A 26,719-nucleotide genomic window follows, 5' to 3' on the forward strand; every position below is an offset into this window, starting at 1 on the left:
CAATGAACATTTTTGTAGTTCTCACTCTCCTCAACCTGCCTGGGACCTGTTCAGACTCCAGAAAAAGGTAAAGATAAAACCCTGCCACAAATCTCAGACACAGGGACACCAAAAAGGCAGGAAGTCGAAAGGTCACCCCACAAGGGAGGTGGATAAAGGTGGGAAAGGGAGAGGGAAAGACAAATAGGTAACGAAGTGCCTAAAAATCAGAATATTTTAACAAAACAACCCAAAGATTTGGTGCATTGTCCTTGCCCCACACTCTTCCAGCAAGATCTCTCCACCCCAGCCCTCTCTGCTCCCCCTTCTTCCACGTCCAACTTCACAATTCCCTTATTCCCTCCTCCTAGAAAGGAACCATTCACACTGAAGTTTCCAGCACTAAATTAGAGCCCAACCCTGGTGGGGTGAGCAGCTGCCCCTGCCCCAGGCTGGCCAGGGCTGGGGTGTCCGCTGTCCCTGTCCCCAGCCCCACAAGCACAGAGCAGAGCCCGAGCCCAGCTCTGCACCGTGACCAGCCTGGAATGACAACGCTGCAGCAGCCAGGGATGGATCAGCAGAAAAGCACCGGGAAAAATCCCAGCAGTGCCCAGGGGGGACTGCAGAACACTCCAGCACATCCGTTTCTCCAGGCAGGCCCACTCCGGAGTCCCTGACCCCACCAAGACCCCGTCCCAGACCCATCTGTTGGAGCAGAAATGCCACAAATCATTTAGGCCAGGCTTGTTTTATATGATAAAGTTTCTTTTCTCTCCCTCTCCTCCTTTAACTGCAGCCCTGCCTGTGAAGGAGCAGGGCTGAGCTTGTTTATCTCTCCTGACAAGCGTTGATGCAGTGCTTTTATCCATAAATGCCTCTTTTTGTTTCAGGCTGGGTGTGGGAGGCCTTCTCCTGGTGGAATGGACCAGCAGGAGGGGTGCAATGGAACGGAGAAAAATCAAACCCATAAAGCACTTTGGAAATTGAAATTCACGAATGCCTGGAAGAAATGCAGCCTGCCACGGTCTGGGTGTAAATCTGCGTGGCCCTCGTTATGGAAATGGGGATTTGCTGATACACAGCAGCCAGGGACGGGGCCTTCAGCTTGCATTTGGTGCAGTGCTCTAAAATGCCAGGCTCAGAGCAAACCCTGGGGCAATATTTCCATGGAATGGTTAAACTGGGAGCTGGAGGTGTTTGTGTGGGGGCTCCTCCAGTCGCAGGCAGCGAGAGTGGGACCGGCAGCCCATGGTGCTGAGCCTTGAAATTCCCCACTTGTCTCTCTCCCCCTGATTATTTTTCAGCCCAGAAAATGATACAATAGGAGATGTTCCTTGCAGTTTTGGGGGTCTCCTAACTGAGGAAGCACCTGGGGAAAACAGCACCCTGGAAATATTCAGAAGCCAAATAAGGATTTTTAGGGATCCTGCTGCACTCCTGAGGTGCAAAATTGTCCTCAGGGGAGTAAGTCCTTTGGGATCCAATGACTGTACGGTCTTGGAAGGCGAAGATATTGTTTTGGGATCAGCCTTCCCCCCAAGCTAACCCCCCCAGAGCACCCAGACACCCCGAATTTCCAAACAAACAGTGGGGTGGGTGAGGGAGCTGCAGTTTGCTCTAATGCTGCAGCTCATCTCCTTCAAAACAACACATTTCCCACTTCCTTCCTCCCAGTCTGGAGCCCCCATGGAACAGCTCTCTACTCTCCTCAGTGCCATATTTCCTTCTTCCCACTGCTCCAGGAAAGCTGCCTAAGTCATCCCAAAGCATCCTTCCCCCGGCTGAGCCCTCTGGAACCTCCCACAGCCAGGCTGCTCCTCAGCTCTGCCGCCGACACAAACTCCTCTGTGCCTCGTGAAATCGCTGGGATAAAGGAAGAAGCTTGCAATAAATAAAGCTCTTTCCTTTTTAGAATGAATAAACCAGAGCTAAATGAGCGTTGGCCAGTGTTAACAGAGCTGACCATTGTTGGGCTATTAATTCATTGCACCTGCCTGACTGCAGATAAAAAAGTCTCTCTACCAGAGGCAGGCAGAGGGAACGTTCCCCACTGTACACAGGGAAGGGTCATGTAAATTCATGAGCTGCACTCAGGGTTAATAATAAACAAATTAGAAGAGGAGCTGCTCTAATTGAAAAGGAGTGTTTTAATACAGTTGCAGCTCCTGGCTCTGCGAGTTCATCACTTATCTCTGCACAATGTGCTGTGTTACACTCTGTTCTGGACACTGGCAAAAGCCGGATGTGCAGCCTGTGCTAGAATGCAAATGATTCCCTTCATTGGAGGGTGTGGAGCAGCAGCATCGGGGACAGAGTGTCTGCTGCTGCTCCTTGGCTTTGCAGGGCTGTTCCAGAGGAGCTTGGCCAGCAAATATCTGCATCTGCCTGGACAAATGACAGGAAGAGAGTCCCTTGTCTCCAGGGTCGGCATCCAGCCTGCCAGGAATGCAGGAGGGGATGGGAGAGCTGGGCATCACGTAGGGCACATGAAGGATGGAGGCTTCCAAGAAAGGGATGAAGCCACGGGGCTCTTTCGGCTCATCCTGGACCACTGAGAGCTGCAAACCACGCCCAGCTCACCCACCCTCTGTGAATTCTGACATTCTGAGGCTGCAGAGCTCCTTGTGCTGGGGCAGGAGCGCAGTGCCACAAGGGTTAAGCCTGGCCCAGGAGCAGTGGCCCTGGCTGCCAGCCACGGGCTGAGCCTGGATTGACTTTCCGAGCTGGCAGGCAGCGATCGATGGAGTGCAGGCAGGGCCCCTCGTCCTCAATCATGTCACAGCCACGAGAAATGCTATTACTGCTCCATCAAAGCCCACAGCAAACGAGGGGAGAGTCTTCCCAGCACTGCTCCAGGGGAAAGGTGCGAGTGCAGCAGCCACAGGGACCAAGGAGGTAACAGAGAACCTTACCTAAAAAAAATGCAGCGCACAGGTTGGGGACATTAGCACAGGAGTGCCCCAACACCTCAGGAATCTCCTCCAATGCACCTTAAAACCTCGGGAGACACCTCCCAGTGCAGGCCAGCAGTGATTTTCTCTCTCTCAGGGGTCATATTTAGCAATGTGGGTACATCAGAAGGAAAAGGGGACACGGACATGGCCACTGCAGAGGAAGCCACAGCAAAGCTCTGGTACCACTGCAGCACTAAAACAAGGCCAAGGGGAGATCCTTGGGAGCACAGAGATCCTGTTCTGATCTCCTTCAGTGGAGTGAATTCTCCCCTCTACTCTTTCTGGGTCTTAGGTTACTCAATTAAAAAAAAAAATATAACCAAGGCCACAAACACTGAGCTGCATTTCCAACAGCAACCAGCGGTGTGAACGCACATCAGAGCAGCACCACACCCCTTAGCCAGCCAGACCTTCCCCTCTGGACTTGGCCATTGCCTTTTTTCCCCACCTTGTCCAAGCCAAAATATCTGCCAGGAGAGTGGGAGGCCCTACAAACCCCCAGAGTCTGTGTCTGGTCACCCCAGCTTATTCTTTTGGGCACCCAGAACGCAGACAGGATGTGGTTCCCCTTCTGGATCCATGAAGGATCAACAGCCTGCCACGGCAGGGAGCTGCCTTATCTGCCAGGAAAACTGCTCAGCACCTCGGGGATCAGATTAGGGAAGTGTTTGCTGATAAGAGCTCCTTCCTTTAGCATTTGCTGGGTGACAGCAGTGACAGCAGTGGGATGTTGTGTGTTCTGGAGCATCTCCCGGGATCTGTGGCACTGCTGCTCCCTCCCTCCTGTGCTTTCCAGGGAAAACACACCCCAAACCAAGCCTGCCTGCAGGAACACACCTGTAGGCACATTGTTTGGCTCTTTTGGGTGGAGCCTGGCACTGGGGCTGCTGGAAGCCCCATTCCCAGATGGACCAGGAGTGCTCCAGAGGCTGTTCTGGACACAGGCCCGACTGCCCTCCACACCGAGATGCACCCAGGCATCAACCAAGCTCCAAACTCCTCTTGGTTTGCTCCACAGTCAGGCTGAAATCCATGGATTTGCTCATGTGAGATGACTGCCCTGGGCCAGCTTCACCCTCCTGCAGCCCTGCTCTGACCCTGCCAGCTCTGCCCAGCTCTGCTGCTCCGTCCCCCAAAAACCAACGTGGCTTAAGGGCACTGGGCACCCCTCTGGTCTGAGCCCCAGGCTGAGCCCAGCTCGGGTTCTGTGCAAAGCCAGGGCCTTGTCTGTGCTAGGGTGAGTTTTCCATGAGATGTCAGGCCAAAATTGCTGCTGGAGAAGGATTGGGAGCAGTGGGCAGCCTGCTCCCCACCCACCCAGGCCCCTGCTCACCTGGCTGCCTCTGCCAGGGGGGAGGAACGGGCTGGAACAGGGGGTGAACAAAAGCAGAAGTCCCAGGGTCATTTCAGACACTCAGCTCAGGGAATGAGGACAGTGGGGTTTTATTTTTGGCATTTCCAAGGACATGGATTGCTGCTGGAATGCTGCTCCTGCACTTACTGACCTGAGGCTCGAGCTCAGCAGCTCCCAAAACACAGATCACTGCTGATCCCAGGTACATGACTGACAGAAATGCAGTGCTAAAGTGTGGGATTTGGGGTCACAGTCCCCAAAAAGCCCTTGGGAGCAGCTGCCTTTGAGGAGACATCCTGAAGCTGGAGGCTCTGCAGCAGCAGCACACAAAGCAGGGGCTGCCAGGGACAAAACTGATTCACAGCAACATCCACAGCTGAGTTATGGCATTGCCAAAGAATGTAAATCAGTGCCTGCTGCTCGCTGGGACAGACCAATAACCCACCTATGGAGAAGGTGAAGTGCTGCACAAGAGCTCCTTTCCCACTGGGAGCAGCCTGGGACACGGAAAGGCCACAGGGACAGACCCTGGCGTGACCCCAGGGCCATCCTGGGCCCAAGCAAAGCCAAACCCCCTGCCAGGACTCACAAGAGCAGCTGGAATGAGGGTGCAGAATCCCAGCTGAGCTCCCTTTCCCTGTGCTGGTGACTCTTGGTGTGTTTGCTCCTCCTGTTTTCCCAGTTCCACACCGGGAGGAGCAGCCAAAGGGCACAGGCAGAGCAGGGAGTTTGCAGCCTTAATACTGGTTTATCTTGGGAAAAGGTTTAATAAATGCATCTGTTTCCCAAACCTTTTTTTCCCTGGATGCAAAGCTCTGCCCTGTACCCCACCATGAACTCCTTTGGGAATTGCTCCTACAGGATTTTAAGGCTCCAGGGATACCCCACAGCCCCGCTTTGCCCACACAAACCCACCCAAAACTCCACCAGAGAGGAGAAAACCACGGACACTCACCCTCTCCCCTGGGTCACCCATTAAGCCCACGGGTCCAGTTGGTCCTGGAGGTCCTGGAAGGCCCTGGCAGAGAGAAAGACAGGGAACAAACTAAGCCACAGAAATGTGTTATTATTTGTAGCAGATTTCTACAACGAGCAGGAGAAGATTTGGAGCTCTCTGTTTATTTTTGCACCACAAAATCCACCCCAAAGCTCTCTCTGTGCACACGTGTGGCAGATGGGAGCACGGGAGCCCGGGGACAGCATCCCACACCCAAAGCAGGGGGAAAATGCCACTTACTGCTGGGCCTTCAGGACCAGGGGGACCTTCCACCAGCATTCCCTGAGCAAGAGGAAGGGAAAAAAGCGATTAGACACATCCTCAAAGTCATTTTGCCCACAGAGAAATGCCCAGTGCTTGATCTGTTCTTAAATATTTCAGCTCTTGCTGCTGCACTGAGATATTCCAGAGCTGGAGGGTTTCCACTCCCTCTGGGTGACTTCTCCCAGAGGTGCAGAGGATCATGGAATATTTAAATCACACAGGGCTCAGCAGAACAGCCCTGACTCTCAGCATCAGCCCCAGCACAGGGTCACCTTCCCTGCCACAACCATGTCCCTTTGCTCAGAGCCAGGGACAAGGAAAATCCTGGAGTGTGTCCAGCCTTGATGGTGCTGGAGCTTCAGCAAAAAGCTGTTCCTAACCCTGAACAGCTTAACAAGAAGTTAGCAATCAAATTGCAAGGTGGTTTTTAAACGATTTTTTCCAGCAGACTGCACGTTGTGATTTCTTCTGTGAACGTAGGAAATCACTGTGTGGGAAAAATGCTGGAATATTATTACTCCAGCCTCTTCAATCTAAATATTTTGTCATCACTTTAGATCAGATCTGTCATGCACTCAGGAAAATTGAAGTTTGGGGGGTTTTTTCCCTCATGAGTGTGTAAAAGGCAGGAAAGAAACCTCCCAATCCACCTGGAAAATGCTTTCCAGAAGGCATCAGGGTGATATTTTGGGAAGAGTTCCACAGGGAACTCTGTCCCTTTCATCTCTGGATCGGGAGATAAAGCAGCACCAGTTGAGTCAGCAATTCCCAGCTCACCTGTAGCAAAAAAAAATCCCGTAAAAATCTGTGGATGAGCAGTTGGCTCCTGTGGGAGAAGCCATGCAGGGGCTGCTTTGGGGTCACCCTAAACTATTCTCAGGCTTCAGTGCCAAAAGCCTCAGCTGATCCCACTCAACTGAGCTGAAGGAATTGGAAATGTCTGCAGGAAAATCCAGGCATTCCTGCCCCAAAAGGCACACTCCCTAAGCCCAGAGCAGCAAAAAATAACCGAAAACACCCTGCCATGATCCACCCCTGCTTCCATCAGGGTTTCTACACCACAAATGTGAGGCCAGCTCTATTTTCTGCCTTTCCTGGTGTCCACGGTGTTTAAAATCCCACTGCAGATCTGGCTCCCACTGCAGTCAGATGTGTGAGGGGAAATTTGCTGCTGCCACCCCAGGAAAGCCTCTGCAGTTCCTCACCAGGGAGGAATTTAGGTCGTGGGCTTCACCCTGTGCCCATTTCAGGTTCAGCCATGGAAACACTTCACTGGGTGGGAATTAGGGGTGAATTCCACACATCTATCCTCCAACCTGCAGGGAGATCACAGCATGTGGACACCCCAAAATCCAACCTTGCTGAGGTCCCAGCACATGGACACCCCAAAATCCATCCTTTTTGGGACCAATGATGGCATATTTTGGTGTAACAGTTTCTAAAATAGAAACTAATCAGGGTGCAGAGAGTCCCAGCCCACCCAAGAGGTTTGTGGGGTGCTGGTGTGAGCACACACAGCACCAAGGCTCTGCTTCCCAGGACTCTCCTTCCCACGGGGAAATGTCTGGGATAACTGGCCCATTTGGGATGCAAACATCCTTGGCATCTTCCCATATTTATCTGCTAGTTTATGTCGAGATCTGGCCTTGGGGGCATCTGGAGATTCTCCTTGGCAAGAAACCTCCAGTGCTTCCATGGATGTTCATCAACGGGAGCGATGGAAACGAGGGAGGGTTTTAGGGACAGCACCAGTGGGGTGATCCCATTGGGGGGGGGGCATGCCAACCATGGATTTGGGATTGTCCCAGGGGAAAACAGGGCAAGGCTTCCACTTCAGACACCACCCACAAGTGAAGCCAATATCCCAAAACCAGCCCAAAATCCTGCTGCGCTTCCGAGGTGCTGAGCAAACCCTCCCAAAGGTGAGCACCAGGGTCCCCCCAAAAGGACAGAGGGCTCTGAGGAGGTGCCAGCAGCCTGATGGTCCCACAGCTGGGATATTTGGGATCGCTGCATCCCTCCTCTCCATCCCTCCTGCCCCTGCCCTGCCCTGCCGCCTCCAGCAAGTGTCAGCACAGAGCAAGGATTGAAGGACAGCCGGGTTGGAACGGGAAGGAATAAAAAATCCAGCAGAATCCAACTTTGTGCTTGGGTTTTATTTCCCTTCTCCTGCAGCTCCCATCAAAAATTAAAAAAAAAAACCCTAAACAGCTAAAGAGTGCAGAAAATCCGAATTTCTCTGCTCAAGAGGAGCTGCATGGAGAGGGACAAAGCACCATTTGGTCCTGTTTACTTTCTGGCAAAAGCCATCCATGCTCCAGTGTTTTGAAATAGCAAAGGCGGCCAAATTCTTTCTGGATGATTAAACTTCACTATTTTGTTCGCTTTGTAGATTTGCAGGCTGGGTTTGTGCCATCATCTTCGTGGGGTTTGGCTGCCCCCCTTCCCTTCCCACCCCTCTGATAAGGAAATTGCTGGCTCCTCCCTTTGTTTGCAGAGTGAGAGACCCAGAAAGGAAGAGAAGGAAGAAAAGGTCAGAAATGTTTTCATAAGGGACTTAATTGGAGTTTCCAAGCCACGCTACTGCACCCAGCTCCTCCCTGGCCTCCCCTGCCTGCTACCTGCAGAAATTTCAGGTGGGAGAGGAAAAGGAGGAAAAATGAAAAGGAAAAGAATGGCCTGAGAATGATGGGAAGTGCTGCCGCAAGGCTGGGTGCTGTGCTGGCCCTCTGCCAAGGAAAATGAGGTTAATTGAGCTGCTGGTGTTCAGCGAGCAGGAGCTCAGCCCTTGGGGACTGGGCTCGGGGCAGGTGGCTGCAAGGACCTGATCCCCAATTCCAGCCTGGAGAGGAGCAGGAATTGGGGTATCCTGGCACAGAGAGAGGGGGAAAAAAAATGGGAATCAGCCAAGAGCCTCTTGCTCTGCTCACAGGAGCCCCTGAGCCAGCCCCAGCCATCCCCACCATGGGCTCCTTCCCCACCTCAGCGTACCAGGTTGGGCACCCACAGCTTTTGCAGAGTGCAGAGGGCACAGACAGCTCGGAACTGTTCTTTAGAGAGAGAAAAACAACCTCAAAATCAGGCCAGAAATATAAAGGAAGAGCACAGTGGGTTCCACCCCAGGGAGGACACAAGGGAAAAGCTGGTGGGACTGTGGAGCTGGTGCAGGAGCAAACATCTCCTCTGCAGAGCTGTGTGCAGGGATTTGTTTTACATCCCTTTTATTCCCACAGGGATGAACCCATTGGTGGCACAATTAAAGGCAGCCCCAAGCTGGGAGTTCAGGGCAGGATACGACCTGGATGCTCCAGGGATGCTCCCAAACTCCTGAGGGATGAGACCTGGCCCCTGCCTAATGCTTCAGTCCTAGGTTTTATTTTACTAAACGAGAGATTTCATGGGAATTCTTTCACTTCCTTCACGATTTAGGTCGTTCCTTGAAGCTTTAAAAAAAAAAATCATATAATTACAATGTTTTATAATAAATGAACCAAGGAATTCTTTCATGGGAATTCTCCTCCCAGCTGTCCCACTGAGAACAAATTCTCTCCACCTTTCTCCACAGGGATAAAACCAACAAAACCCCAAACCCAGGTGCTCCTTACCGGCTCAATAATGGCAGGTTCCCCCTTCTGTCCCTTCTCACCCCGGGGGCCACCGATCTGTGGGACACAGGGAAAGACAAAGCCAGTCAGTCAGAGACAACATCACCACCATCATCATCACCAATCCCAGCAGGAACTGGAGATCCTGGGACAATCCTGCTGAGATTCATGCAGGAAAGACCCAGGGCAGCCCCTCCTTGTTCAAACACACGTTACAGGTGGGGGAAGCCCTGTTTTTTGCACTGCTAATTCTGCTCTAAATTAGGGAAGAACCAACATTTTGAAGCAGAATTTTCCTGGATGGAGAAGAAACCCTCTCACCCCTTCGTAGATGGTGTCCTGGTTGGCTGGCATGCCGGGCCCGATGTCGGGAGAGGCTGTCCGGTCATAGTAATTGTCATAATAATTCCCATCATATTCCTTTATGGTTTCCTCAGTGAAATCCTTATCCAGGTCATCCCCTCCTTGAGCAGCCTGGAGAGGAAAGAGCAGCAATGGGTCAGGCTGGAATTCTCTCCTGGCTGGACATGCTGGAATATTCCTGTGTTGTTACATTAAGGGGGGTGATTTTTGCAAGGGAAGGGTGGTTTATGATAATAGTGACAGGGGAAAAACCTGGGGAAAAGTTAAAATCTGGAGTTTTTAAGTCTCTAGTGACTTCTCCAACAGCAGGAAGACAGATGGGAGAAGCTTCATGTCAAATATACACCCTGGCTTTCCCTGGGATTTCTTTGCTGATCCCCAGTAAAACACTGTGAGTAGAAAAGTTGGAGTGAGGAAAACAAAACACAGCACAAAGCTCATGTCAGGAGGATCCTGCAAACTCCAAATGCCTGAAGAAAGAGGTAATGGAAGTTTAGAGTGCTCCTCATCCCTCACAGCCTCGGTGCTGGAGACGCTGGATTATCGAGCCCAAGGAGCCCCACATCCATTCCCAGATTTCAGATGCACATCAACCCCATGATGTGTCACTGTGAGTGTCCAATTACAGCAGGAAATGTGGAAAAATCCAAGGCCACTTCTGTGAAAACCTCCTGTTTGTTTAGTCTGGGATCTAATCTGGGCTTGTCCAAAGAGCAGCAGCAGAAGTTGTTACAAATCCGATGCTTTAATCCCTGACTCCTCTCTGAATCCTTTCACCCGCAGATGCCGTGGAGCACAGCAAGGACATCCAGACAAGGCTCAGAATTTCCTTGCTGCTCTCCATATCCCTGTGCTTCCAGCAGCCTGGCAGGCACAGGCCCTTGGCACCCCTCGCTCTGAGCAGCCCTGCAAAGAACAGCATGTGCTGCTGAGATTTCATTTGGTTCTTTCTTCTCCAGGTAATGACCAAAATAGTCTCGAAATTGAGTTTTTTCCAGTGCTTCCCGGAGAAATATCTCCTCACTACTACGAATTCTAAGTCACTTCAGTGCCATCACCGCTTCCAGACTTTTTTGCTGTGCCAGAACTACTCAGAACCCATAAACACGAGCATCTGGGTCTAAAGTCAAGAGATTTTAAATTAAGACTAAGCCCAGAACTAAGGCAATCATCACCCCACCTTCTCTTACCTCTGCAAACACCAACTGGCCTTGGCAGAAGTTATAATTCGGCAATTATTCAATTAGAAAACTTGGAAAAGTCAGAATTAATTAGGGCTAACCCTAACCCTGTGCTATCACACAGCCCTTCTATCCTGGCTGGTTTTGCACTTTAAAACCTTAAAACCCTCATCTAGAAAGTCTTATCTGGCTCTAAGGGTTTGGGGATAGCAGCAAATTGCATGTCTTGAAATGAGTATCAGAAATGCCTGGTTCGATATTTTAGTTGAGGTCTCCAGGTCTGTTTGCATGGGAAGATGATATTTGGAATAACTGGGCACTTCCCTACCTGAGCTTTCCTTCTCTATTTCCTTTTCCCAAGAACTAAAGTGGCCCTTGAAGTCTCCTGCTTCCTCTTCCATTTTTTTTTATTTAAGGCTCCTCTATCCAATCTTTAATTCCTCTCTCTTAGAAAGTCCAGGCTTGGCCAAAGACTTCTGGCTCGGAAAACAGAAAACTTTCCTGTCCATGGGCTCCCTCAGGTTGGCTCCCTCAATTTTCCTCTTCTCCCTGTGTATCATTTTGAGCTGTCCAACCTCCTCCACCACATTTTGGCTGGGCTGCATCCCCCCTCCCACTCTTGAAACGGCTGGATCTGCACCTGCCTTGCTCCAGCTGCTCAGATCTTTGCCTGGACATTTTCCCTGACACCTTTTCCCTCAAATTTCCAACTCCAAGGATCCTGGCCAACTTATGCTGCCACTTTTGCCGCAAATTGTGGCAAAACAAAAAAAAAGAGACAGCTCCACAACAAGTGATTCTCCACTGGAGAAACCACCTCTAAGCTCTTCCTGGGAATTAGGAAGGGATCTGGAAGCATTATAGAAACATGGAATGCTGTGACTTGGAAAGATCTTGAAGCTCATCCAGGTCCAAACCCTTGCCATGGGCAGGGACATCCCCCACTAGAGCAGGTTGCTCAGAGAACAATTCCATGTTCTTCCACCACTGATTCCCCTGCTGATGCTCCTGGATAATGAAGAATTTGGCCATTTAATGTCGTTATTTCCTTGCTCAGTGAACTCTCACTTTGTGAACAGCCACAGTTCCCAAGAATTCATCCCAGTCTCACCAACATTCACCGATTTGAGCACCAAAAGAAACAGCAAGAACTGGGCAAGTCTTAAGCACAGAGAAGTCTCAAGTGCAGCACTTCAGCTGAAGGATATTGAAGCGTGGGGAGGTAAAAATTTAAATATTCCAACAGAATCAGCACTGGGATCTGGGCTGATCCCAGCTCTGAGCACATCCAAGCCCAGAACAAAGGGGTTCACACCAGGTGGACCCAGCAGTTTTGGAATCAAGGTTTTGTCCCAGTGTTAAAATGTTGGTTTTTTTAAAAAAATTAAACTGAAAAACATAAAGATGCTTTTCAGTGGGAACTGCAAAATGAAAAATATTGATGTTCTCCAGCAAATCAACATTTTAAGGATTTATATTAATAACTTTGGGATAAAAGGCTTTTACTGAGATTTTAACAGCAGCCCTCATTTCTCTTTTTGTCAGACAACCACTTCACCCAAGGAAATGCAGATGTCAATATGAGCAGCTTTTTCCAGGGGAATAATCCTTAACCAAATTCTAAATATCTGCGTTCCCCACCCTGAAATATCTGGAATGAAAACATTTTACAAGAAACTTCCTCTCCCAGCAGCTGCCTGAACCACTTATGGATTTACCATCTGGCTGCTCCAGTCTCCTTTGCTTCCAGGGCTATGAAACAGCAGAATTAATTAAAAAAAAAAAAAGGAAAAATTGAAATTAATGAATTAAAATTACATCAGTGTCGTTGTAGGTGACGACGGTGCTCGTGGGGAGTTCAGCTTCCACGGCATTTTCAGTGAGGCCACCCTGGGGATCGATTTCCTCGTTGTAGTTGAGATCCTCGTAGGGCATGGGGGTGAAATACTCCTCGTTGATGGTCTCGTAGTTGTACTCGTCAACGAGGGGATCATCCACTGCTCCATCCTCCTTGGGCTGCTTCCCAGGGTTCCCTGTCTCAGGGGGTGCTGTGGGAGCTGGATAATCCTGTTGCATGTGGAAAATAAAGCACCACAATCAGCGAAACAAAACATTCTGCAGCACCTTCCCCTTTTATAAAGGTTTGTCACCCTCACCCCTGCCAGGACCCGCCTCGGTACCTGCTTGGTTTCGGGTTTCTCTCCAGCAGCCACTTCAGGAGGGCTGGGTTTGGTGGTGGGGGCTTCTGGTTTGACAGCTTCATCAACATCCTCGTAGTAGGGGTACTCGTAGTAGTAAGTGTCACCTTCTCCCTCCCCGTCTGTGTACTGCAAGGAGAGGAGGAGACGCAGGAAATGAGGTGGCAGCACCCAGCGTGTCCCCCCTTTGGACATCAGGGGTTCAAACTGCCAGAGGGCAGGGTTAGATGGGATATTTGAGAAGAAATTCTTCCCTGGGAGGGTGAGGAGGCCCTGGAATGGGTCACCCAAAGCAGCTGTGGCTGCCCCATCCCTGGAATTGTCCAAGGCCAGGCTGGACAGGGCTTGGAGCAACCTGGGATCGTGGACGGTGTCCCTGCCCATGGCAAGGGGTTGGAATTAGATAAGCTTTAAGATCCTTCCAACCCAAACCAGTGACTGTAATATTTTTTAACCTTAGATTGCTGAGACCTCCCAGCTCTGCCACATCTGACACCCCGAGAGAGAGGCAGAGAGCCCTTGAGCCCCGTGGCCGCTCTGGCACCGTTCCTGCACCAACAGCATCCATGAGACTTCCCATCCACCCCCGGCCTGCAGGCAGGAGGCCTTGGAGAAGCAGATCTTTGCAGCCTTTTCCACAAGGCGTCAGTCATTCTTCAGCAAGAAACCCAAACAAAGCCGCTGGTTCCAGCCGGGCACGGCACCGCTCCTCGCCAGCCCAGCCCTCCCTGGCAGCGGCCGCCAGCGCGTGGAGCAGTTATTCCTACATGGAGCAACACAGCCTCGGGACAAGCCAGCTCTTGTTGGGCTGCTGGCTCCAAAAGAAGAGGTTTATTTTCCTGCTGCCACAGATTTCGACCAAAGTGCTGTTTTATTTGTCCTATGTATTGTTTCTCCAGAAGCGCTGGCGGAGCGGCCGCAGCACTTCCCTGGGGCTGCGCCTCACCGGGAGCGTCCCAAAGCCCTGCTTAGGTGCTGGATTAATTTAATCCCAAAGATAAACTGGGAGGGCTGATGGCATTACTGGTTTATGGGGATTCCCTGACTCTGCAGATCTGGGCTCAGCTGAAAGCAAATCAGCCCAAGAGAGTAGCTGAGGATGCCAGACAGCAACTGCAGTGAGCTGAGACCTCTGAAAAAAGGGCAAAATTCAGGTGCTGATCACTGGAAATCAGCCACACCCAGACATTTCTAATTGGGCAGCAAAAATATAAATGGATCTGGCACCAGCCTTTTTTAATGTGTTTCCTTTTTTTAAAAGAAAAGACCTGCGGTGAACCCTTCATACAAAAATTATTGGGCACAGCAGCTCCTAGGGATGACTTAGGAGCGTTCCTGCCAAAATGAAATTCAAAGCAAATCCAGGGGCAAAAATCTTTCTCGCTCCTTTAACACCTGTAGTTCCACAGAATATTGAGAAAGAGCTGTTTAATCCTTTAACAAGTTCAAAAGTGTAATCTGAAATTTAGAAACAGGTGCCTGTTCTGGATGGGGCTGGAGCTGCCAGGGAAGGTCAGCATTCCACACTTGGCTCACGTTGTCTCTCCTGTGTTTCTGAGCTCCAAGTGAATGCTCTTTTCAGTCTTTGGAAATGGGAGGAGCTCAGAAAGAGGGGAAACTCCAAAGAGCCCAAACCCAGAACGTGCAAATCCTAAAAACAAGCTCCGTCTGGGATGCTGGACGTGAACCATGGGGAAGCTGAGTAGGAGGAAGGAGCCACGTGTTTGCAAGTGTGGTGTACACCCAAATACCGGTGGTTGTGACCCAAAACATCCCGAGAGACTCACGTATTCGTCCTGGTTGGGGTCCTGGGACTGTGGGGAGTCGGGGATGGCGGTGTCACAGTCGGGGCTGTAGTGCTCACAGTACTCGAGGGCTGCCCGCGGGTCCGCCACGATCAGGAGCTGCTGGATGTCACCCTGCAGGGAGGGAGCACAGGGGGTCAGGGATGGATGGTGCTCGTGGAGACACCAGCCCGAGGCTGCGATCAAAGCCATAAACACAAAGAAATCAAAAGCAAAACACGTGGCAGGGCCACCTTCCCGACATGGGCACGTCCCCTGAGACGAGCCAGGGGAAAACCTCCATGTCCAGGGATTGGCTGCTCCACGAGGTGGGAACCTGCTGTGCTTCATCCGCAGCCCCAAATCCACCTCCCCAGAAGACAAATCACCCAGAACAACAGCAGCACAACAGCACTGACAGCCCCAGGCAGGGCGGGTGCAGGAAAATTAAGAGAGAAGAGCTCTGTACCCCGCCAAATCAGCAGCATCCTGGGGACAACAAAACAACTCCTTTCCAGCCGGTCCTGTGCAGCTCTGCAGGGCTGCAGGGTCACCCTGCCCAGTCCTAAAAGCTCCTTATTGGCCTCAAAACTCCTCTGCTTCTCCTCACAAAAGGCATCACACCCCCTTTTTTACATCTTGCCTCACCTCGACGACATTCCACCCACAGCAGACACAGAGAGAGATTAGAAATGCATCTGATAAACGCAGAAAAGAGCCAAAGGGAGGCTTTTTTCACTAAAAACCAGGTGCAAAGGAAGCTCATTAGGCACCAGGGCTGCTTAATGGGACAGCTGCTCCCTGAAGCCCTGCACAGCCACAGCCCGAAGGTCAGAGCAGAAATTGCTCTTGAGTTTCCTAAAGAGTCACCACGCTGCTCAGCCACGATGCCAAAATCCAGTTCATTCAGCAGACAGTTACATAAGACTTCACTACTTGGATGCTTAGAGCTGATACTTTAATTAGGGGAGGGAAAAAAAATCTTATTTAATAATAGACAAACATGGCTAAAGCATCAGGGGGAAAAGCAGGAGCGTTACAGCCAAGCTGGGAGGATGATTTGGGCAGTAATAGGAACCAGAAGCTCCAAAGGGAGCCTGGCCAGACTGGCAAACAGCCCTGTGGAAAAGGATATTTTTGAAATTAGGGGCCAAATCTGCCTTGGTGTCGCTGGATCAGGGACGTGTCCCACTGACTTCCCCCCCAAAAAAGGTGCTGTTCACATTTTGGGCAGAGATCCATTGGGAAAGGAGGTTGCCAGGAGCCCTGGACACATCAGCACTGAGGGGAAGGAGCAGCTCAGAGCTGTCTGGAGTTCCCTCCTCCATTCCCAGGTTGCCACTTCCCTCCCCACAGCAGCTCAGGGAACATCTGGGCACCTCTCAGACCTCCCCGAGTTCCCCTTCAGTTCACTGAAGCTCATTAGTCATTGTTTCCAGTGAATAACCTTTACAGAATTAACAGAAATGTCTGCAAAGTGGGTTTCAACTTTCCATTTTTAAAACCAGAAACATCTTTCTTCCCCTTTCCCCTTTCTTTTTTTTTTTTTTTTTTTAAATAAATCCAGTCCTGCCATTCCTATTCCAGCTCTTTCTTTTGCAATGTAACCACCAAAACTGGGCACAGAGTACTGGGAAAGCAGAAAATTCCAAGTTTTTTGCCTTGTAGAACATTTCCCTTTTCCAAGCAGCTCTGGCCATCACCTGCCAATGGGACCCACAGGGGAACTGGGCCGTGGTGTGACCTCCAGAACATCCCCCAGCCCTGAGGAGGGGGTGCTGGGGGTGTTATGGGGTTACTCAGGCCATATTTTATATCACCATCCCTTCAGAGCTCCAAACCAGCCTGTTCCTATGGAATTGCCTCCAGCAGGGAATGCCCAACCCAGCCAAGGAAATTTGTGGCTGATGTGAAGACCCTCCCAGCTGCTATTTCAGCACACAGGACCTCAGCCACCCCTCCCTGACACCCCAGCTGAGCCATCAGTGCCCTTCTCTCACTCAGGTGCTTAAAGCTTCCCTGTTTTCCATGGGAAGATGGGAAGTGCCCGGCATTGCTGGGATAAGCTGAAATAAAGCAGCCCCAAAGCAGAGCTGGTACTTGTCTCCAAGAGGCAGGGGAGGCTGAAAAAGCTTTTTCTCCCTGATAAGGTTGGATTTACACCTCATGGAGAGCTGATAGGCTGCATCCCATCAGTGAGCAGGGCTGGAACTGCGTTTCCTCAAGGAACAGATAACGCAAGGAAAGGCATCTGGGCTGAACCCCTGCCAAAGGTTAAGCAGAAGAGAATTTGCTAAAGCTGAGTTTGTTTTTAGTCTCAGCTGATGGCAGTTCCTGAGCTGTGCATGGGGAGAACTCCTTGATCCCATCCTGCTTCCCTGCAGGAGTTTGAGCATCCTCAGCCTTGGAGAATACAGAAAAAAACCACCTGCAAGCCCAAGCCCCTGGAGCCTCAGCAGAAAATTCAGCCTCGACACAGGACAGCACAAGTCCCCCAGTTTCTGCTGAGTGAGAGGGGGAGGCCAGACAGGGGACACTTGCTGCTCATTCTGGGTCAAGACCCTGGGAAAGCCAGTGCGTAACTGAATAAATTTGGGATGCAGAGAACGCCAGGAAAAAGCCTCAGACGGCTCCATCAGAGCTCACCAGGCTTCAGCAGCACCCCTCCACAGGCTGCTATTCCCCTGTTCCTTTTCAAACCCAATCGATCACCCTGCCCAAAGTTCATCCTTCTCTCCTTGTTCCAGCGTGCAAAATCCAGGAGAACCGAGGCTCCCGAATTCAGGAAGGATGAGAGCCCCATGGTGCAGCCGAGCCGAGCACAGGGCAGGGGCTGAGCAGCTCAGGGGAGGGGGAAGGAGAGCTCAGACCATCCCTCTTTGTTGCACTCCCAGCAAGTGCCCAGCACTGGGGGATACCCCGTGCTAACCCTTGTCGAAAGCAGCCAGGAGTAAAAACCTTGTTAGCAAGATTCCCAGTCAATTGACCTCATCCCTCAGCGCCCAACAATAAAATGGGCTAATTTAGCCTGCAATAAAAGCCCCACTATCTGCACCTCACAAAAGCTGCACAAAGCTCTGCTGTCAAGAGCCCCCTTTCTGGGATTTAAAAAGCCGACTTTAAATAGAGCGAGCCGCGCTGGGAGGCTCGGAGCCTTTTGTGCCCTCTCGAGTGTGTTGCCGCTCATAAACTGTGCCCAGGGATCCGGGGATCCTGGCTGACAAAGGGGAGCCAGCCCTGCTCCCGTTCCTCCCTCAAGTGTCCATTTGTTTCCCTGTTTTGGTCACGAATCACCCAAAAATGCCCTTCCTGGCGGGATTTCTGCAGCACTAACGAAGATCCCGTTAATCCACACGCACGGCTCCGTGCGGGACAGGCTTTTCCAAGAGAGACAACTTAAAAATGCACCAGTAAAGTGGTTTAAAGACCTGCTCAGCCAAATCAAAGACTTATTTTCAAGTAATGGGGTATTTCAGTCAGGGAGCAAGAGAGCAACGCTCTGGTGTTGCTTTGTAGAAGTCACCAGCCACTCACACACAGTGGGTAAAGCTCTTTTTTGGCCTGGGAATGAGTTGAGCACAAGGTTCAAAGAAGTTCTCCAGTGTCTGGAGCACCTGGTAGCACCCAGAGGCAGAGCTCCGTTGTGCTTTGCTGGTTTAACCAAAAAAATTTGAAGCGAAGAATGAAAAAGTTGATTTTTTTTTTTTTTTTTTTTTTTGCCTGCAAATAATCACAATTCATCCATCAGGAGAGGCAATGTTTAAAAAAGGGGATAAATCACATTTTGGCCTTTCCTCCTGAAGCTCCTGGTGAAGAGGAAGAGGCAGGACAGCACATTTGTGAGAAGGACTGAGAGCTGTGAGGGTTTTATTTGCTCCACCAGACAGATGGAAGTGCTAACTTTCAGGAGCAGTAAGGATCTGCCTGACATTTCTGCTGAAGCCATTTATGCCTGATGACTCATTTGCGTTATGGATTAAGTTCCATCAAAACCAGTTCAACTCAACTCCCCAGCCAGCTCCCAGACAAGGCTGGAAAAGCTCTTTCTGGAGCATTTTTTAACACTTATTCTATATGCGTGCAAAAAATGTCACGTCGCTTCCAATGACATCAACTTCAGGAACTCGGAGGAATCGTTGTGGTTCAAGGAAAAAAAAAACAGCTGGAGAGGAGGATCATGATGAGTGACTTCATCTGGCACTGGAAGCAGCTCCCTAAATCCTGGGATTTTCAGGGCTCCCACTGCAGTGCATTGATAATTCACTGGGCTCTTGGGCTCCCCAAAAGTCTGAGACACTCAATATCCCAAAGAGTAAATCCTGCTGGATGTGCTTTTGGAAACTCCTGCATTTAACTGGATAAACACAGGCCCGGAGTGAACAATGGTAACATAAAAACTTCACAATTATTGGGAATCACTGAGATTTATCCTGACAAACTCCCAGGCTCCACACCCCCAAACCCAGTCAGAGGATGAAGAGTGGCAGGGGTTCAGTGCGGCTCCAGGATGAAGTGGAAGCTCAGAGATCCCACGCCCCAGCGAGCCTCCAAAACCCCTAATCCCTGTCTTGGAGCCAGCCTGCCAGCCCTCAGATGTTCCACTTGATAAATCCTGTCACCAGCACTTCCCATGGATTCTCACTGCTGTGGACACAGCCCGGCTCCAGCCTGGAGTGGAAGTGGTGTTGGAGACACACAGGGATCCTCGTGGCCCCATTTCTGTCAGCCTGGAAACCCCAAAAATCAGAGGTGCTGGAAGTGCTCAGAGCATCCCAGAGTCCCTCCTTTAAACACAGCAGCTCCAGAAAAGCAGCAAAACTGCAGCAAAACGGGCAAACAAAGCCTCACCATCCCCCCCAGTCCCTGTCCCCGTGTCCTGAGCCCTCTCCTGGCCAGCCACACACAGGAGTGGCCCCACAGAGAGAGCACCCAGTGCCTAAAGAGCCTCCTTTGGGCTCCCAGAGCTTCAGCACTACAAAATGGGAAGGAAATTGTTGCAAGTCTGGCTAAATAATAAATAAATAAATAAATAAATAAATGAGGCTTGACTCGCACACAGCCGTGACTCAGCTACAAATTCCTGGTGGTTTGGCTCAATCCAGCCGGATGTTTGTGTCCCCATCCGGCTCAGAGGGGCTGCAGGGTTGGATGGGGCTGCTCTGCTGTTCCCCCTCTGGCTCCTGCTGCTTTGGGCACTCAGAGAGGAGCCTCTGCCCAGCCCTCTTTGGAAAAACCAGGTTTAATTAAGCAGAGCAGGGAGAGAAGAGTCACCAGAACTAAAAATGGCTCCAAACCCTCTCAGAAGCTGGTCAAACTTTCTGTTTCTCATGGCATCTCCGTGTGGGGACCCCAAGAAATGCCTCAGCCCAGTCCTGCACCCCCAGCCCCAGATCAGCCAAGAGCATCCCTGACCTCGCAGAACACAAACACAGCAATGACCTGCACAGCCCACGAGCCTCTTCCCCCGACCACAGCAGCAAGAGGAAAATCAGCCCTCCAGCTTGGTGGTAATGAACCTCTCTGGTAATTCCTTACCCTTTCTATCTTACAGTCCTGGGGAGGAACCCGATTTCCCATCGTGCGAGGATCCATGAACTCGCTGTTAGTCCTGGCTGCTGGATTTGAAGGAATCGGGCAGGGAAGTGTGGTCCCCTCCTTGTCCCCTTCCCTGAACCCTAGGACTTCTCCCTGCTGTCCCCAACACCCAGCCCTGCCCCTACACAAGACCAAATCCTATTTCTGTTGCTTAAAATTAAATTCAGACTCATGCCTTAAAATTAAGAGGCTTTTTGGAGCAAAGGGCTGCTTGCAGAGCCCACAGAATGCTGTAAGTCTGTCCGTGTGCTATCCCAAATCCAACTGTGGAGCAGTTTAGCAAGGACTCCTGACTGGAAGGGAAGGACAAGCCATTCCCTCAGAGGAGAACAAAAGCCAGATGGCTTTGCTAATTCTGGAACGCTCTCCTGCAGGAGCTGTCGCTGTGCCAGCACCCAAATACCAGTCAAGGACTCCATGGCAGGGCAGGAAGCACCAACACAAGGTTCATTTCCAGGTGGATACTTCCCACCCCAATCCCAGATAACCCCCCGAGTCAATAATCCCTGCCCTAGAGCAAACACTCCCCACCAGGCACAACCCCAAGCACCCTCTGAGCAGCTGTGGAGGCAGAGTTTGTGCCAAAGTCCTTTTCTGTGAACTCGGAGCTCCTTCCCAAAGACAACACACCCGGAATTCACCCCAGTATGGATTATTTACATGGCAGTGCTTTCCAGCACCCAGCCACCTTCCAGCTTCCCACCCTCAAAGATTTTCTTGCCTTTCTGAGTTTGTCAAACCCATTAATCATGGCTGGCTCCTTCCTGCCACTTTCCCTGGAATGCTCACCGAATCCTGACAGCCCCAAACCCCTTTGCTCTCTGCAGTCCCTGTAACAGCTCTGAATTCCCCCTTTCCTCAGCCCTCTGCACCCTGCTCCACTCAGTGTCCCCTCCTGCCCCACAGCTTCTCATGGAGCGACCAGAGATGCCCTGGGGAGAACAGAAAAGCCTGACCAAGCTCAAATGGACATTTACTGATGGGGCAAAAGCCCAGGCCAAGCTCCAGACTCCCCAAACATCCTCATCCTCCCTGCCCCAGCTCCCCAGCCCTTCCCTGCCAACACTGCTTCAACCCCAGCACTACACCTGAGGCCTCCATCCTTTCAGAGAGACATCCAATCACCCCTTGGAAGATGTCCAAAAGCTCTGGGGCTGCTTTGGGCTTTGTCTTTCACCTTACCCAGCCTTGCCCTGCCTGCCCGAGGGGCTGCAGAGCTGGCACGGAGCGTTCCGTGCACACCGTGCGCTGCTGGTCCCCCCACCCCCATCTGGAAATGAGAGCTGCTTCCACAGCCAGGCCGCCTTCCCCAGCTCTCTGCTGGTGCCCAGACCCTGGAGAGCGAGTTTTTGTCAGAAAATTTACCAAAACAGTGGGGAAAAAAACCCCAGCTCAGGCAAATCAGCAGCGTGTCATTTAATTAAGATCCAGGAACTTTGGGGACACAGGGCAGGGAGCAAAACAATCCTTGAGGCAGAGGTAGCTCAGAAAACAAGGTGGTGTTGGCAGGAGCACAGAAAGCATCAACCCTCCAAAGCATTTACTGCAAGGCCATCCCAGCAGTGCATTTCTCCAGGTTTTTTTTTGGTTTTCCAAGCTGGAAAAGGCACTTTGGGAAGGGCACAGCATCCCTCAGCATGTCTGTCCTACTCAGCCTGGCATGGGGGGGACAGAGCCAGGCTTCACAAGAGCCACAGCTGGGATTTCCTCCAGAAAATGGGAAGATTTAAGGTCGGGAACACAAGCAGGGAAAAGTGGAGTGTGGTTGGAGTGCCCTGTCCCTGCATCCTGGGCCAGGCAGGTCCCCCCCAGCCAGAGGACGTGTCCAGCTGTCCCCTGACTCATGTCTGGGCCTCCAAACCACCACACGTGGGCTGTGTGCTCCCCTTCAGAGCACAAAAGTGGTTTTTTAGTGTTTCCTGCAAGGAATTCCACCAGGGAGCAGGACCCACCCTGAGGAAAAATGATTCCTCGGCTTCTGGTTTTCCTCCCGCCTGACACCAGCCCTTGGAGCTTGCTGGCATCACCACTGCAGCCCTGTGGGGCAAAATATTGGCAAGATTTGGGTTTTCACTTCCATGTCAAGCTCCCTGCTCAGCCAGGTCCTTCTTAAAACTGGATTTGTCTGCATTTATCCTCACCAACCCCACAACCTCCTCTATGGGATGGACAGGGGCATCCAGAGAAAAGCAGCCAAGCAGTGGGGACTGCAGAAAAGGGAAAAAGCAGCCAAAGTGCCTTAAAAGAAAAATAGCTAAAAAATATTAAAGCCAAAAAAAAAGCAAAAAAACCACCCCAAAAATAATAAAGCAAAAAAAAGGCAAAAAAAAAGAAAAAAAGCAAAAATAATAAAGAAAAAAATAAAGCAAAAATAATAAAGCAAAAAAATAAAGCAAAAAAGGTGAAAAAAAATGAAGCAAAAAAAAGCAAAAAAAATTAAAGCCAAAAAAAAGCAACAAAAAAAGCAAAAAAGAAAAAAAAAGGCAAAAAAAGAGCAAAAAATAAATCAAAGCAAAAAAAAAAAAATCATAAAAGCAAATACAAAGAGCTGCTGAAAACACCCAGAGAGAGATATCCTTAAATCAACAACCTGCTCAGCCACTCTGCTGGCTATTTTTATATATTTATGTCTGTTAAACAAACCACAATTTATCTCCCAGGATTTTTGGGTGCAAAACAATCAGTTCTGGCCATGGAAAGCAGGATGGGACTGAATGGCTCCTGCAGCCCCAGTCTGGAAGGGTGGGTGGACTGGGAGAGGAGCTGCTGTGACAAAAGGCTGCTTTATATTCCCTCCTTCTCCCCAGCCTGGCCAAGCACTGTGCTAACACAGGCAAAAATCATCGGAGAGCTTTCTGCAGCTCTTCTGCAAAGAGGAAAAAAATAATGGCCCAGCTCAGATCTTTAAAGGGCAAAGAACAGAAAGAAAGACAAGAAGAACCCCCCTGACAGTCCCACCTCTCTCCACCCCAGGAAAGAGACAACCCCACCGTAGGAAAGTGAAACTTGAGAGCAAAACCAGTCTTTAGATTTGCAAAAGGAGCGCTTTTAAACGTTTTCTTTTTTAGCTGTGTGCTCTGAGCAGAGGATCAGAAACACGTGTGAAGAACCAGGAACCTGAACCACAGGTTCCCATTAAACTGCACCACTCCTAGCTCAGATTTCATCCCGTTCAAGTGGGTGTTTTCTCTCTAAGGCAGCAGCTGCTTGGTGGGTTCCCCTTCAGAGGGGCTTTATGAATGTCCCAGACCTGGCTGTCCCCTGAGCGTGCTGATAACCCTGGGGGATCTCAGCGATGCCCCAACCCTGTGGCTGAGGCTGATTTTGGGTCTCTAAGCCTGGATATTTGTACATGTGACAGACATCTTCTCAACCAGCTCCTCCACTGAGAGAGGAAAAACCACCCAGGTTTGGGTACTTCTGGAAGATTTCTGTCACTTCTGCAGGACAGGAGCTGGGACTGAGCCACCAGAGGTTCTCACTGCCCTGGGATGGAAACCTTGCACTGGATCTAATTTGGATCTAATTAACCCATGACACAAACCAGGCTTGGCTGGAAGAAGTAACTCCTCTGCTGGCTTAGTTTGGAGCTGCTGGGCAAAGGTGCCCCTTCTATTTCAGGGGAAGAGTGAGAAAAAAAAGGTAAAAAAACCTGACTGCAGAGAACCCTTCCAAAGTACCTCAGTTTCCTTTGGCTGCTCCCAAACTCCCATGAACACGGCAAAGAGTCTGACTCGCTGTTCCCCACGTCCAGTTTGGGCTGAAAAGGAGCAAACTCAGCTCTGAGAAGTGCTGGAAGGAGAGGCAAGCAGGTTTGGGATGTGCTTGGCACAGCCACAGCACGTCCCAGGGAATGGCAGATGTTCAGGTCACACCTGGGGTAGGTCCTCAGCAAACCTCTCCTGTGTGGGGTCTTCATGGGGCCTCCAGTCACAACCAGCTCATTTTTAGCCCTCACAAGGAGCTCAGGCAGGACTGGATCTCTCCCTACAAGGATCCTACTCAGAGGAAATCCTTGGAGTAGAGCTGTTGTAGGCATTTCCTAGAGGGAAACACCTTCACCAAAGGAACAACCCACTCTGTGTTTACAACTGTTCATCCCTAAATATTCACCTCGTGGGCACCAGAAGCCACATGGAGCGATTCCAGCTGAAGGTTTAAAGCCAGCCATGAGGAAGCTCTCTCCTCTAATGAATTCATTAGGACAGCACTGCATTTTTTTGGCTGCTTTCCCCCCAAAATCAAGCCCTGGGTGATCCCTTCGTGCAGCCGCAGGTGTGTCCGTCTATCCCAATAATTATTCCATCTGATGGCTGATTTCAATCACTTGTGACAGGGAAAAGAGGCTCAGGGTAATTAAACTGCCATAAATGTCATGGAAACAGACAGCTCAGGCAAAGAAATCATCCCAGAGCATTGTCTGTGGTGAGCCCTCATCTGATCGGATCCAGGCACGCACAAAACAGCTCTTTAATGTCCCCACCACCCCTTTAATGTCCCTACCAGAAGCTGAGGCAACCACGAGACACAAATTAGAAGGAATCTAGGCCTGACTAATCTCAGAGCATCTCTGAGCTTCCCAATTCCCACAGCCGCTGGAAAAAGATGAGCTGAGGCACCACAAAATGAGCGGTTTGTGCCTATACACGGAAAAAAAACCCCGTTCTCCTCAATTTTCCAGCCCCAAGACAGATGGAGGAGGAAAGGGAGCGTGTCCAGGCCTCAGCTAAGCCAGATTCCAGAGGGATTTCACGGGATACAGCAGAGCCCAAGGGTTTGTGGATACCTGTCAGCAGATTCAGGGCTGGCACTGCCACCCAGGTGACCCCAGATGAGCCTTTCCAGTGGCTGCTCCATCTGCACAACGCACTTGGAATCATTCCTGCCTCTCCAAACACTCCTTGGAGTTATTTTTTCCCCTCTGTGACCACGCAGCAGCCTGGCACTCTGTGATTTCTGCCTTCAAACTCCTCATTTGGTAGCTCAAAATCAGCATTTATGTCATTCTACACACAAATTACAGCCCTGGGCCCTAAGAATAGAGGCCCCACAATCACCATGTGCTGTGTTGTCACTGCTTTTACATCCAGACCTTCACAGTGTGGTCCCTGAACAGCTGTTTTTTCCTTCTCCACCTCCAGATGATAAATTCCTAGTGGAAATCTAGAAGATAACTTTGAAAGGAATGCTTTAAAAGCTGCTCAGAAGTGAGTTTTCAGGTATTTTTTAATCAAGGCACCCTGCATCTGTTTATAACATTAATCTCACCCCCTGAGAGGGACTTCATAGCAAGAGATCCCTCAAAACCCCCAAATCTATCCCTCAGACACCTCTCCAGAATTCAAACACGGGGTTTTTTTACCCTTTCTTTAAGTTATTCTCTATCCCAAAGCCTGCACAAAACCACCAGTGTGAAAAACCCCCTCAGCAGAATCTTTTCCAGCAGTTCCTTCCCATTATTTTCCAACAGGAGCTGATTTGGCTCAGGTACACTCACACGGGGTGGTTTTGTTCCCTAATTGAAGCATCAAGTCAGATTATGCTTCTGAAGCAGCAAACGAGACTATTCACCAAAAAAAAAAAATCTCTTTATCCTTGCTCAAAACGTTTCCTTGCCTGGATATGCTTAAGCAGGATAACTCAGGAAGCACCTAAAAATGGGATTTTGCAATTTTAGCCTCATCATGACAGTCCGGAAAAGGAATTTCCATGCAAGGACAAAGCAATGGGACAGGGTGACACGGCGGTGCTGTCCCCAAGAGCCACCCCGAGTGTCCCATGTGCCAAGCAAGGCTCAGTCCCATGGACAGCATCCCAAAAACCTCATTCAGACCCTCTGGAAAACTCATGGCCAGCACATTGTGGAAGGCATTCACATAAAGGAGGAGAGGGTCAGCCTGACCTTCAGTGTCCAGCATGGAAATTTCAAAATGAAGAAAAGGGAAAAGAAAAATCCCACAAAAGCCCAGGCCAGGCCTCTGTGAACTGAATGGGGCAAAATGAATGGGTGGCATTGTGTGCCCTGCCGTGCCAGCCCTGTAGCTGGCAGTGAATAATGCTGGGATGGGGAGAGGATGGGGCCATAAGCAATTCTGAAAGAACTGCCCTGGTGTTGTGTGCGGGGTACCCCGAATAACGCTCACGCTCACTGCCCTGCGCTCCACAGGACAGGCTCAAAGAGAGATTTTCTCCATTTTCCTCATCCCATTCATTAGGAGTCCCTGGAAGAAACCCAAGGCCCCGTTTCCCCTTGTCCTCCACTGCTCTCTGAGCACCAGGTAGCCCAGGCCAGCCTCAGGCTGTGCCACCACCGTCCAGGTCCTGCTGTCACCTTACAAAGGCTCAGACAGCCCCAGAACCAGGCTGGTGTCCCCATCCACAGCCCAGGATCTGAGCAGTGCCCTGTTATCCAGGCTTTTCCATAGGAAACTGCAGAGTTTTCCGT

General features: G+C 50.6%; 1 protein-coding gene across 4 annotated transcripts in view; it reads right to left on the reverse strand.

Moving 5' to 3' along the window:
- COL5A1 (collagen type V alpha 1 chain) overlaps positions 1–26,719 on the reverse strand; it is a 133,612-nt gene that overhangs the window by 59,600 nt on the left and 47,293 nt on the right. For all 4 annotated transcript variants that reach the window (XM_039561503.1, XM_039561502.1, XM_039561501.1 and 1 more), the window contains 7 exons: positions 14,683–14,814; positions 12,878–13,024; positions 12,516–12,764; positions 9,475–9,627; positions 9,154–9,210; positions 5,525–5,566; positions 5,243–5,305 (listed from right to left, as the gene is read on the reverse strand). In XM_039561503.1, coding sequence (XP_039417437.1) covers positions 5,243–5,305; positions 5,525–5,566; positions 9,154–9,210; positions 9,475–9,627; positions 12,516–12,764; positions 12,878–13,024; positions 14,683–14,814 — 843 coding nt within the window. The remainder of the gene's footprint in view (positions 1–5,242; positions 5,306–5,524; positions 5,567–9,153; positions 9,211–9,474; positions 9,628–12,515; positions 12,765–12,877; positions 13,025–14,682; positions 14,815–26,719) is intronic.

Source organism: Corvus cornix, chromosome 17 (assembly GCF_000738735.6).
Source record: "Corvus cornix cornix isolate S_Up_H32 chromosome 17, ASM73873v5, whole genome shotgun sequence".
Taxonomy (NCBI): domain Eukaryota; kingdom Metazoa; phylum Chordata; class Aves; order Passeriformes; family Corvidae; genus Corvus; species Corvus cornix.